Source organism: Geotrypetes seraphini, chromosome 2 (genome assembly GCF_902459505.1).
Source record: "Geotrypetes seraphini chromosome 2, aGeoSer1.1, whole genome shotgun sequence".
Taxonomy (NCBI): domain Eukaryota; kingdom Metazoa; phylum Chordata; class Amphibia; order Gymnophiona; family Dermophiidae; genus Geotrypetes; species Geotrypetes seraphini.
Window position 1 is genome coordinate 167,610,459 of NC_047085.1, and position 14,631 is coordinate 167,625,089.

Genomic DNA, 14,631 nt, shown 5'->3' on the forward strand with positions numbered 1-14,631 from the left:
CCTACAGATCAGGGATCAGGAAACACACCGGTAAGAGTGCGCATGCACGCTTAGCATTTTATTATTATAGATTATGCATGAAAATTGGACCCCTTGATCTGCCAATAACTCTCCCATGGTCATGCTCCCCTTTTTTGAACCGTGTGTAAAATTTATGCATGGATCCCATGCCTAAAAATATACATGTAAATTTTAATTAATTCCAATTAGCACCAATAATTGCTTAAAATCCCAATTATCAGGACTAATTGTCTGATTATTCAATTAAATTGCACATGCAAATTGGAATTGCCCAAATTTGCACACACAATTTTTTTTATTATAGAATTAGGGTGATACTACTCCCCTTTTACAAAACTGTAGCGTGGTTTTTAGTGCCAGCCGCGGCGGTAACAGCTCTGATGATCATAGAATTCCACTAGTTTATTATAAATTAGTGGTCAAGACTGATGAGGGACCCAGCCTTGAAAAAGCGTTCTATTGCGAAACATGTTGGCAAAAGAAGTCCCTACAATGACCACAAAATCAAAGCTAAGTTTATCGGACTAATTATGTCTTAAAACTTTATAAAATTTAGACAATTAAGTTATATGTAATATATATAAAAAAGATATTTAAAATAATAATTTATTACATACAAAATTGATCCAGGGAAGATTCTGCACATCAAACTTAACATTATGATAAAGTTTGAATGTGGAGTGGTGCATCTGAGGATCAATATAGCATTCTAGGGGGCTTGGTTCTGAATTTGAATCTGGCTTTGTGGTTATCTTTATTGAATGAATGCTTTATAAAGATTTAATGTGAACATTGATTGTACTTACAAATATCGCACATACGAAACCAAGACAAACTGCAGTTACCTTCAGAGCACCAAGGCTGAGGTAAATCAAGAACTAATACACCATAAATAATAATTATACTTTAGGCCAGTGTCTCGCAAACATTTCCAAGCCACACCACACTAAAATCAGTGTCGCGATGGGATGGTCTCCGCATATGCACAGACATCGATGCAATGACATCACGCGTAATGTGTGACATCATCATATCGACATCAGCGCATGTGTGGTGGCCCTCCAGACAGGGCCCTGAGTCTGTTAACTCTGGTGGGGAGGTGCAGAAAGCAGAGAGAGGCGCCTACAAGGAGAAGTGCCGGCTGACTTGCCTACATCAGGGGTGTCAAAGTCCCTCCTCAAGGGCCGCAATCCAGTCGGGTTTTCAGGATTTCCCCAATGAATATGCATGAGATCTATTTGCATGCACTGCTTTCATTGTATGCTAATAGATCTCATGCATATTCATTGGGGAAATCCTGAAAAACTGCCTGGATTGTGGCCCTCGAGGACCGACTTTGACATGATGTGCTTCTCACAGCATACTCAGAATCTCACCACAACACACTACTGTGCCGCGGCACAGTTTGCGATACACATTGATAGGTATGGAATAAGTACAGAGGATCTCTATAAAGCAATGGTTCTCAACCCAGTCTCCTGTACACACCTAGTCACTCGGGTTTTCAAGATATCAACAATGAATATGCATGAGAGAGATTTATAAGGAATGGAGGCAGTGACAGTTAATCTCTCTCATGTATATTCATTGCAGGTATCTTGAAAACTTGAGTGGCTAGGTGTGTCCCAGGGGCAGGGTTGAGAACCTCTGGTATAAAGTATTTCCACATAGAGCAAACAAAAATGACTTCTACTTTCAAAAATAGTCTATAGGGGAATGACCTGCATGGAATAGTAGATACAACCCCAAACAAAAGAGGGTGTAACTATCTTATTGGAAAAACTGGATGGGTCATCCTGGTCTTCATATATGTCAGTATGACAGCAAGTAATTTTCAAATGGCTCATCTAGTTTTACCAATTTACTTTCTGGTATAATTGAAGTTTAAGGGGGACGGAGAGTTTATTTTTCAGTTAACTCGAGTTATTAGAAACCAGGTCGAACTGCATAAAATCTGACCTATGCTAAAACAGCATAAGCTAATAGTAAAACAACCTGTCTTAATGGTAGCCCACATTGAAAATGTCCCTCCCCTTAATGCTTATACTTTAAGACTAAATACAAAGGCCCGCTCAGCGTTTTAGTGCGGATTTAGTGCGCGTTCAATCAATATGTGCGCTAACCGCTAACACGTCCATAGGATAACATGCACGCGTTAGCGTTTGGCGCACCTTTGTAAAAGAGGGGGAAAGGATATAAGAAAACCCTGTACAAAAATTCATGAAAGAGTTTCACTGATTAAAGTTTTCTTATTAAAATAGCCTTGTTAAACATAAAAAACCCTAATATGATTAAAAACCAGGTGTAAATTCTTAGTTGAAGCGACTTTTATGCATAGGTGGAACTGCTGAAAGTAGCCTTTATTATACATAATTTATCCTAAACAGGATGGTACCTTGTGAACTCACAGGCAAGCTAAAAATCTTTTCAATCTAAACTGACATGCAAGTCCATAAGTATTCATTAGTGTTTCATGTAACCCTAATAATCTTCTTTAAACCTGAACACTTACCATGAGCCAGTATTTTGGGTTTATTAACAGGATTAAAACAGATGTTATGCAGAATAAGAAGGGCCAGAGAGGAACTGCTCTTGTGTTTGTACTTGCTGATCTCTATAAGGAGGTCCACAATGCCATTCAGCTTCATGATCATTTGCTGACCATCATCCCCAAAAGAAATATTCAGCAACAGCTTTAGCCAAAGGTTAATCAATACACTGGGGCTTTTGTTTCCTCCTTTTGGCAAAGGCAAAGACAAAAAGTTCTGCAGGAAATTGCTCTGTTGGAAAAAAAAAGTTCAAATATTTTACTTATTTCATTCTTTCATAAAAAGAGTAACCACTATTTAAACACATTTCTTATCAATATTTATAGTTTAAGTTCAATTTATGGTTATTAAAAGGATCCCAGTACTCAAGGGAAAGATCTGTTTTTTTTTGACCTAGTGCATAATGGGTTCATCGCTCTCATTACCCCAAGAAAATATGATCATCATTCCATATTCAAAATGAGATAGGAGCTTAAACCCAGCACCACTACAACCAGCCTATAAAAAATTCAAAATATGTATTTAATAAATACTTATTTTATAAAAGCAATATACTGTGTGTGTCTGTGTCTTTAGGCTCTTAGAATTATCCAAAGTAGTACATAAATATTCCCCAAGGCTGGTATAATGATGTATATGTACTCATGTCCCTCACACACCTGTCACACACCTGTCCCTCACACACAGTCACAGGAATACTTGTGTGTTGTTCATATACCTGTACTGTATATAAGCACACAACTACAATTCCCCTCCCAATTCGTGGTTTCCCTACTCGTGAATTTGATTATTCGCAAATATTTTTTGCCCCTTGTTTTTTAATGCAGAAACGCTGCCCTGGTCCTCCCCAGACCTTACCTGGTGGTCTAGCAGTGACACGGGGCAGGAGCGATCTTTCTATGCTCCTGCCCCGTGCAGAGCTGTCATCAAAATGGCTGCCATGAGTTCCCGTTGACTACAACTACAATTCCCCTCCCAATTCGTGGTTTCCCTACTCGTGAATTTGATTATTCGCAAATATTTTTTGCCCCTTGTTTTTTAATGCAGAAACGCTGCCCTGGTCCTCCCCAGACCTTACCTGGTGGTCTAGCAGTGACACGGGGCAGGAGCGATCTTTCTATGCTCCTGCCCCGTGCAGAGCTGTCATCAAAATGGCTGCCATGAGTTCTCGAGACTACAATGGGAACTCATAGCAACCATTTTGATGACGGCTCTGCACAGGGCAGGAGCATAGAAAGATCGCTCCTGCCCCGCGTCACCGCTAGACCACCAGGTAAGGTCGGGGACGCAGAAGGGAGGCAGGAGGGAGGCGGAGGTGGGTCAGAGCCAGCCCCAAAAATTATTTGCAGGCTGGCTCTGCCCCTAACCCCCATGAATATTGAGGGTCTGCTGTATATAATTCTATTAACAAGCGTTTTCCATATATAATATGGGGTCCTTTTACCAAGGTGCGCTAATCGATTTAGCATGCAGTAAATGCTAAGGAATCCATTATATTCTATGGACACCTTAGCATTTAGTGCACACTAAATCGTTTAGCGCGCCTTAGTAAAAGGACCCCTATATGCTTTATAAAATTACCCGAAAATGGTCGAGTCATTTAAGAAACTAATTTCTAAATGCTTTTTGTCCAGAAAAGAAAATGAATAGTTATATCAGTGTATTTCATGGTATTTCTTTTCTTTTTCTTTAAGGGAACCTATGTATAATGACTGTACTAACATTTAATACAGATACAAAATCTTTAATTTTTCAAATAAGTTACATGAATAATACCTGACAGGATCCCAAAAAGTAGCTAGATTCGGGGGGGGGGGGGGGGGGGGGGTGTCACGTGATGTGCATGTGCTAAGCAGGATGCCCCAAAGTACAGCTCTGGGAGCCGCTCTGCTAATTCCCCTAGCCTTCCCTCTCCGATTCGCATCAACAGAATATTACCTCTTTTCTAAAGGTCAGGGGTTATCGATCCACACCTATAGCACTTCAATCTAGCGGGTTATGCTGCATAAGGGAGCATGCAGTCATCGCTCCATTACAAGCCACAACGCAAACAAGATGGCGGCAGAAAACAGGCCCGATAGCGTGCTTCCTGCTATACCTCCCTACAGTACAACTTAGGGCTCCTTTTACTAAGCCGCGTTAGGGCTTTAACGTGCAGAATAGCGCGCGCTACATTGCTGCGCGCGCTAGACCTTAATGCCAGCATTGAGCTGGTGTCAGTTCTAGAAGCGTAGCACGCGGTAATTTCCTGCGTGCGCTAAAAACGCTAGCACACCTTAGTAAAAGGAGCCCTTAGTGAGGTGGCGGTTTTGGAATTTAAAAAACATCTTACTGCAATTATGGATGATAAAATGTTGGGACTACAAGCTACTATCCAAGAAGTTAAAGACAGCATGAATGCCTTTAACAACAGGGTGCTGCTATTGGAAGATTGAAGCCATGGAAAGGTATTGATTGTGGATTATCGAGATGTAAAAATTAATGTATTTTAGGATGTATGATAGTTATAATGTGAAGTAGGTAAAAGCGTTGTATAAGGGTTATGTTTTGTATGTTAGAATTTCCCCACCTGAGGAAGCACGCAGTTGCAAAACTCAAGTCGGGGGGAAGACTTGTGTTTCACGGCGTTAGGAATGTTTTAATTAAGAGCACTAGCACTTTCAACATAGCTGCCTGTCTCGTTACCAACTATCAAAACCACTACAAGCAGATAAGTGGACATTTATTTTCTGGCTTGTGAATTAGATCTTGAATGATGGTCTGATGGCATCCTATGTATAGTTCACTTCACGTTTGAACAATTAATAGGTTGTGGGGCTGAGCACTATATAATAATTTTAAAAAATATTTTATGCGTATAACTGTGATTTGGATAGACATTCTGTAATAATATCACAGCATATTAGTTAGTTACTCCCATTTATATATATTGAATAAACTTATCTAGACCATGGTTAAACTCAAGGTGATATATGAATGCAGATGGTATTCATTTGCCGGTTAAGCGAACCAAAATCCTATCAATGTTACGCAAGCTGCAAGCTGATATTGTATACTTACAAGAAACACATCTTTCTTTGACTGAACATGCCAAGCTGAAAAAAGGTTGGGTAGGAGATCTGTGGCTCTCCTCCTTCAATGGGAGGCAGAGAGGTGTGGCTTTCCTTGTGCCTAAACAGCTGCCTTTGAATGCCCACAAGACAAAAATGGTAGATATGTGGTAGTAACAGGGGAACTATGGGCTATGCCAGTGGTACTCTGTAATGTATATGCTCCTAATGTATATCAACATAGCTTTTATACTGATTTAGTGGCTATTCTGGCTGGATATCTGACCCATAAACTTATTCTAGGGAGGGATTTTAACTTTGTTGCCTACCCGGTGGGGAAAAGGAAGGGATGTGTGAAGGGGCATATTGTCTCTACGGAGACTCAAGGCCCTATGGATAAACATCTAATCCTAGTGACTCCAATGATTACTGCTGGTCCACTCTCCCTTTTAGACTTCTCCCTATCAACTGGTGGCCCTCCCCCTCCCCCACAACCGACAGGAGGGAGACTCGAGTCGTCACTAGAGGCTGGACAATCCAAGTTGGTTGTAGGACACGAGTCTAAAGAAGATCAGGATGTTACTGATGTATCTCAGTACTCTAATACTACAGGAGTTAAGTCTAGTACAATATCTGCTGTAACTCCTATTTCTCTTAAATATCAACCGATAAGTACTTCAATATCAGAGGGAAGTGATGTTACTTTGAAAGATATTATGTCAGCAATTGTTGAAATGGATGGTAATTTGCAAAGTAATTTGCAGAGTTTTACAAAATTTTCTGAAAATGTTTCTCAAAAATTTAAAGAACACGATTCTAAATTAAATCTAGTGGAGAAACAACTTGAAAAAAATTGATGCTCAAGTTAAATTATGTCAGTCAGTACAATCATCTGCAGTTAAGGATAGTTTAATGATCCATTCTAAATTAGAAATTATGGAAAACTCATTGAGAGCACTTAATTTGAGGCTTCTGAATTTTCCAATAACTCATTTTCTGTCTCCCAGAGAGTTCTTTAAAATTTACCTTAAGGAGATTTTGCAGATTGTACTAGAAGATAGAGCTATTACAAATGCTTATTATATTCCTGTGGGTGTTAAGAGAGGTAAATCCTGAGGGATATATGGACAATATTTTCTCTCCTGATAGTTTAGACTTTACCAGGTTCCTAGAAAATATACACGAATATATAGACAAAAGGTCTACTTTGTTAATTACATTATCTTCTTTGCAGAAAAAGAGAATTGTTATGAAAGCTCTTTTCCAAAAAAGTCAGTATTATTTTATGATCAACCTATTTCAATTTTCCCAGATGTCTCCAGGCAGAGTCAAATTAGACGTAAGGCCTTTCTCTTACTGAGACCTAAAGTCCTGGCAATGGGAGGTTCCTTTTTCCTTAGTTTCCTTCTAAATGCCTCGTTACATGGGAAAATAATTTCCCATGACTTTATACTTTTTGGGAACCAAGCCAGTTAGAATTGTTTCTTTTGAACAAACCTGAGAAAAAATCAGTTTAAATCCACTCCAAGTGGTAAAAGGGTTTATTTAAAATTTCCAACCAATGTAAGCTGTTGTTTTTCTTATTGTGTTTTCTGCATCTCCTCTCCCCATAATGTGGGCTTGTAAGGATGTTTAATAATTATGATTGGTTATGTTTGTACCTTTTTCCTGATTTCTAATATTGTTGTATTAAGAAATAATCAAATAAAGAATTTAAAATTGACCTTGTGGACAGAGGTACTGTTTAAATTGGAGGGACTCTTGTATATATCTATTCCAGAGACTATATGACTCTATTGTTAGGGGTTTATAAACTATATTATAGTAAAGTCCCCCAATGGGAAAATAACAAATATAATATTACCTAAATATTCCCATATATAATTGAAACGTTTCACAAGCTTGTGAGAGCTGATATTGCACAGACTAATGTCAGGGGTCAATACAAACGTGCCCATAATATTAGCCGGGATGAAAGCAGGGCTATTAGAACGTTAGTGGATGATAAAGAGTTGATTATCAGACGAGCTGACAAAGGGGGTAAAGTAGTGCTCATGAACAAGATAGATTACCTTAATGAAGCGTATAAGCAACTTTTAAGTGAGGATTATACAATTTTACCTATGAATCCGACGGAGCATATACAGCTGGTAATAAACAAATTAACTAAAAAGGCACTGAACAGAGGTTTTATAACTAAGAAAGAATTCTGTTTTCTCAATGTTCAGCATCCAAAAATACCCATCTTCTATCTCCTTCCTAAAATCCACAAATCTTTAAACTCCCCTCCGGGCAGACCAATTGTTTCCAATAGAGGCGCTTTGTTAGAAGCATCCTCTATCTACATTGACAAATTTCTACAAGATGCTGTGAAAAAGACCACCTCATATATTCAGGACACCACTCAATTTTTGAGAATCATCAATCAAATAACACCTGATGCACAGTCTATTATAGTTACCATCGATGTTTGCTCATTCCTCAACAGGAAGCACTGGAAATTATTCGAAACATACTGGATAAAAGAACGAACCCCAGGGTCCCGACTGAATTTATTTACCAACTTGCAGAAATTGTTTTACAAAAAAGTTTTTTTATGTTTGAAGATCAGCTATTTCAGCAAAATTCAGGGATCGCAATGGGCATCACAATGGCTCCGTCTGTAGCTAATCTTTTCATGGACTCCTTTGAACAGAATTGGATATATCCATCAAGCTTCTATGGTAAAATTAAGTTGTGGATTCGATATATCGATGATATTTTTATGATCTGGAATGGAGATATGGCTGAGCTTAAGGTATTTTTTGAATATATTAACACGTGTCACCCTAAGGTAAAATTTACATATATATATAGCGACACGGAGTTATCATTTTTGGATGTGCACATTACGATTGCTGATGGTATATTTAATACCAAGGTGTATACGAAGCCTACGGACAGTAATGCTATGTTGCATTTTTCTAGTGCACACCCTAGGTCCTTAAAAACCAGCCTTCCATTTTCCCAATTTCTAAGGATTAGAAGAATTTGTACTTCTGACATCGAGTTCAAAAAACAAGCCAACTGTTTAAAGGAGAAGCTTCTTAAACGGGGTTACCCTTCTAAAATTATAAATAGAGCTTACAAAAGAGCATATTACAATCACCGCGAACTTTTATTGCAACCGAAACAAAGAGTGGAGAGCTCAATACCTGAGAAACAGATGACGTGCATATTGACGTACTCGAAGAACAGCTTTCAAATTGCTCGCTCGCTCAGGAAACACTGGGCTATGTTAAAAATAGCAGGGACATTTAGAGACTATTCTTTAAGAATAGCTTACCGCCGTACTAGGAATTTGAAGGAGATACTTTGTCCTTCTCAACTTCCTCAACAACAGATAAATGAGGCGGTAAGCTACTTGGGGCATCAGGAATGTGGGGAATGTTCCATGTGTTACATAATGGACTGCACCAACACATTCGTTAATCCAAAAGATAAAAAAGAATATGTCCTTAAACATAATTCAAATTGTAAAACTCAGGGCGTAGTTTATATCTTGAAATGCCCATGTGATTTGCTCTATGTCGGGCAGACGTCTCGTAAATTTTGTACCCGACTGATTGAACATAAAAGTACAATCAAAAACCATAATTTGGGGGCTCCTTTAGCGAGGCATTGCATAGCAAAGAACCATGAATTTTCCACTTTAAGAGCAGTGGTCATTGAGGTGCTTAGACCAAACATAAGAGGGGGAGACTTTTGTAGAACTCTTGCTCAACATGAACAAAGATGGATTAACCGTTTGAATACCCTATATCCCAAAGGGTTAAACAAACACATAGAGTGGCAACATTTCTATTGAATAGAACCAATGTAGGTGTGTGTAACTTTACTATCTCATGATTGGGTACGTGGTCTTGTCAGCTGTTTTCTCGTCTGACGTAACCACGCTGCGAAGTTTGTTAAATAGAGGCTGGCGCCATTTTGTACTTTGTTGAGACGGCTGGTAGCGTACTTGAATCAAGTAAGTTTACAACTGAGCATACTAAGTTTTATACTGGTATGACTCTTTGTTTGCGATTTTAATTTTAATTTTAATTTTCTGTTGCAGTAGCTTGGTACATGTGTGAAATGGCCCTGAAGCAGTGGATATAAAGTCAAATCCACGAAACGCTGGCCACGTTGGTATCGGTTGATACATGAGCACTGCTAAAGCTAAGTACTTTTGCTAAAAAATGCTAAAAAATCAATGCTAAGTACTTTTCTCTATCAGAATACTGAATAACAAATACAAATTAAATATGTTAAACTTTTGCTAGTTTGAGTCTCAAGGGAATGAGTGTAGACACAATATAGATATTAAAATGAATATTTTAGAAATTATTTATTAAAACGTTTCTATAGATAAATAATAAAAATTAAAAAATAATTAGATCTTCTTAGATCACTTATAGGTATAAGAGATTGGGAGGGAAGAAGACCAATGATTGGAGCAAGGGAGCGTATAACCACGCAGAATTCTTCGGTCTGTGAATAACGACTGTGCGTGGGCTCCGTTTCTGAGGTCTCTTCCCAGATAAGATAAAATGTATTTTAAATAGAGTTAAATGATTAGTGCCACATTTTTTCTCTTTTCTTTATATATGGGAATATTTAGGTAATATTCTATTGTTAGGGGACCAGTGTCTTTTTCTGGATAACAATGTGTCTCAGCCCGTCCGCAGATTTCTTGCGATAGCATTCTTGCTGATAGTAAAAGTTATTTTGAAATATTGGTTGGAGGAAGTGGATCCTCCTTCACATATTTGGACAGAGAGCCAGATTTGAAATTGCACTGGAGAGAGGGAAACGGCAAACTCCTGAATATCTATGGATGAAGGAGAAATATAATAGAGGTCTATAACATCAGGAGTGATGTAGAAACTCCTGAACATTTATGTTATCTGTTTCTTTGGCACTACAGAGGGTTTTTTTTTGGTTTTCTCTGGCTTTGTGATAGACCATTGGTAGATTTTGGGACTGACCTTATACCACTTCAGGTTCTTACTTTTCTATGAGATCGATCTTTGAGCAGCATGGGGGAATGATATAAGTGGGGGATGGAGTGGAAGGTGGATGACTGAGTGGCAAATGGTGTGTTTGAATTTTCTTTTACAGCAATCTGAGGTATAGGAGTAGGATAAATGGTTGTTTTCTATATAATAAAACATAGGGCAGCATGTATGTCACGACATTGAGTATAGACTCAATTTTTCCATTTATACCTACCTGTAAGCTATTATTTTCTTTTATGTTATTGCATGGTAGGTGGGAGACTTGCATTTCCTTTTTTTCTCTCCTACTGGGGTTGTACAGTTTCTCCCTTAAGGGGTTTAATGTTCATGCTTATGTTTTGCTCTCTTTTGTGATTTAACTGCTGTTGCACTAATAAAGATACTTAAAAAAAAAAAAGGGTAGCTAAATTCCATGTCATTTATCCTCAAAGATAAGCAGTGGATTTCTTTAAGTCTATTTTCATAGTGATGCTTGGCCTTTTCCTCCGGAACTTGTCCAAACCTTTTTTTTTTTAATACAGCTTCCAAAAAGCCTTTGACAAGGTACCACACGAAAGACTGCTAAGGAAGCTATGGAACCACGGGGTGCAAGGGGAGGTCCACCGATGGATCAAAAACTGGCTGGCGGACAGGAAACAGAGGGTTGGAGTAAAGGGTCATTACTCAGATTGGCAAAGGGTCACGAGTGGAGTTCCACAGGGGTCGGTGCTGGGACCGCTCCTGTTCAATATATTTATTAACGACCTGGAGGCGGGAACAAAATGTGAGGTTATTAAATTTGCAGATGACACTAAATTATACAGCAGGGTCATAACCATGGAGGACTGCGAAGACCTCCAAAAAGATCTGACAACACTGGAAGAATGGGCCAAAAAGTGGCAAATGAGCTTCAACATAGGGAAATGCAAGGTCATGCATATTGGGAAAAAGAACCTGAAGTTCACTTACAAGATGGGGGGATCACCGCTAGGGGTGAGCAACCTTGAAAGAGACCTGGGAGTGATGGTGGACGCAACATTGAAGGCGTCGGCACAGTGCGCCGCAGTCTCAAGGAAAGCGAACAAAATGTTGGGTATCATTAAGAAAGGTATCACAACCAGGACGAAGGAACTCATCCTGCCACTGTATCGTGCAATGGTGCGCCCGCACCTGGAGTACTGTGTCCAGTACTGGTCGCCGTACCTCAAGAAAGACATGGCGGTACTTGAGAGAGTCCAGAGAAGAGCAACTAAGCTAATAAAAGGTATGGGGACCTCTCATATACTGACAGACTGAAAAAGCTGGGGCTTTTCTCCCTGGAAAAGCGATGACTCAGGGGAGACATGATAGAAACCTTCAAGATCATGAAGGGCATAGAAAAAGAGGATAGGGACAGATTTTTCAAACTTAGGGGAACCATAGGTACAAGGGGGCACTCGGAGAAATTGAAAGGGTAAAGGTTTAGAACAAATGCCAGGAAGTTCTTTTTCACCCAGAGGGTGGTGGATACATGGAATGCGCTGCCGGAGGATGTGATAGGCAGAAGTACGCTAGAGGGCTTCAAAGAAGGTCTGGACAGGTACCTGGAGGACAAAGGGATTGAGGGGTACAGATAGGAGTAGAGGTAAGGTTATAGGGACAGGATTAGAGGTAAATTACAAAATTAGTCAGAGACCACTGTTCAGGCAGTGGCCTGGTGGGCCACCGCGGGAGCGGACCGCTGGGCAGGATGGACCTCTGGTCTGCCCCAGCGGAGGCAACTTCTTATGTTCTTATACTAACTGTTCTTACTCTATCCTCTGGTAAAGAACTAAAGAGTTTAAATTGTCTCTGATTTGTTTTCGATGTACTATGAGTATTTAGTAACTTCAAGGCATGCAACCTAGCCTTTGTATTCTTTTTGAAAGAGTAAACAACTGACTCATATTTACTCTTTCTAAATCACTCCTGATGTTATAGACCTCTATTATATTTCTCCTTCATCCATCACTTTTCCAAGCTGAAGACCCTTAACTCTTTAGCATTTCTTCCTAAGGGAATCATTGTATCCCTTTTATCATTTTTGTCACTCTTCATAAGTCTTCCTGGGTCATACCAATGATCTATTTAACCCAGTAGCCCGTCTTCACATTGACCAATCCAGGTCACTAGTACCTGGCAAAACCCCAAATAGAACAAACATTCCATGTTACCAATCCAGGGCAAGCAGTGCCTTCCAAAAATAGTTTCTTACTGTGTCCTTATTCAAAATCACTTCTCATATTGTGAAGGGGAAAAAACTCCCTCCAATACTGTTGATTAACTAAAAACTACTTTTATATGTCTCTTTAAGGAGGAAAAGCCTCAGATCCCCGTATGCCGCCTGTTATCTTTAAAGCATCTCTTGTCCCTCCGATAAGTACTTTTTAATTTCCTCAGAAGTCTCCCATAAAGGAAAATCCAGATTCACTTACCAATTGGTTGACATTTATCCACATATTTATTAACACCCTCAAAAATGTGGCAGATTGGTGAGGAATGATTTCTCTTGGCTAAATCTGTGTTGGCTTTGTCTCATTAGACCATGACTATCCATATTCTTAGTTATAATAGTTTCTACCATTTTTTCTCAGCACTGCTGTCAGGTTTACTAGTCTGTAGTTTCTCAGATCACTCCAGGAACCCTTTTTTAAAACTGTAGATACCGTATTTTTTGCTCCATAAGACGCACCCCAGATTTAGAGGAGGAAAAGAAGAAAAAAACATTCTGAACCAAATTGTGCACCCAGCCTCCCTCACTCCCTGCCAGGTTCTGCACCCAACTCCACACTCCTTGCCAGGCTCTACACTCTGTCCCTCTCCCTGCCAGGCTCTGCACCCTATTCTCCCTTCCCTGACCTGTAACCTACCACCCCCCTCACCTCTGGTGGTCTAGTGGTAGGCTGGGACAGGAAGGATCCGTCCCAGCCAACTAACAATTTTTTCCTCCTCCTCCCCCCCCCATGGTACTACTTTTTAAAACACGGCCCGCCCGCCCTTCCTTTTAAAACACCCCCCCGCTGGCTATTCCTTTTAAAACACCCCCGCCCCACAGTATCTTTTTAAGCACCCCTTAAGCCTGGTGGTCCAGCGGTGTATGGGCCGGCAGGAGCATGTTGTTTGCGCTGCTGCCTGGGCCCGCCCCACTTTCAGAATGGCTGCAGTCAGTTCTCGCGAGTCCCGTGAGAACTGACGCAGCCATTTTGAAAGCGGGGTGGGCCCAGGCAGCAGCGCAGACAGCATGCTCCTGCCGGCCCATACACCACTGAACCACTAGGCTTAAGGGATGCTTAAAAAGATGCTGCAGGGCGGAGATGTTTTAAAAGGAAGGGCAGGCGGAGGTGTTTTAAAAGTAAGGGTGGGTGGTGTTTTAAAAAGATACCAGGGGCTTGGGGGGAGGGTGTCATCTTTGCTCCATAAGACGCACCCCCTTTTTTGGGGTGGAAAAAGTACGTCTGATGGACCGAAAAATACGACATGTTGTAAGAAGCCCTAGAATCTTTTCAAGCAGAAGCCAGAGAAAAAAAAAGGGAAAAAATTGACCTGGAGCAGATTCATGCTGATTAACTCTTAGATAGGGCTGACAAAGGCTCCAAGGGATGATGATGCTTAAAGAAAAGTAAATCCACGTTTTGAAAGAAGTATCAAATCCCTGGGAGCCCGGAGCTATGAATGAAAATATCTCCTGGGATGTGAACCAAGAATTGTTGGAGGGTGAAAATCCTAGGAGTTAGAGCGACACTCTGAGAAAGATCCTGGTACTTGCCATTGGTGCTGTTTGTTGGGTACAGGAGTCATACCCTGGAGCTTCCATTTGCCACTGAAAAATCAGGTTATGCAAATAAATTCAATCTGCCTGATATTCAGCACTATTTAGCTGGTCAGGATTAGCACTTGCCAGCTAAATAGCACTTAGCCACTTAAGTAGTAATATTCAGTGCAAGATGGCCGCTGTATATTAGCAGTTAGAGAAAC

The 14,631-nt window shown here is 40.1% G+C and overlaps 1 protein-coding gene across 2 annotated transcripts in view; it reads right to left on the minus strand.

Annotated features, from left to right (window-relative positions):
- Positions 1 to 14,631, minus strand: part of RTTN (rotatin) — a 385,080-nt gene that overhangs the window by 22,333 nt on the left and 348,116 nt on the right. For both annotated transcript variants that reach the window (XM_033934249.1, XM_033934250.1), the window contains one exon: positions 2,534 to 2,801. In XM_033934249.1, coding sequence (XP_033790140.1) covers positions 2,534 to 2,801 — 268 coding nt within the window. The remainder of the gene's footprint in view (positions 1 to 2,533; positions 2,802 to 14,631) is intronic.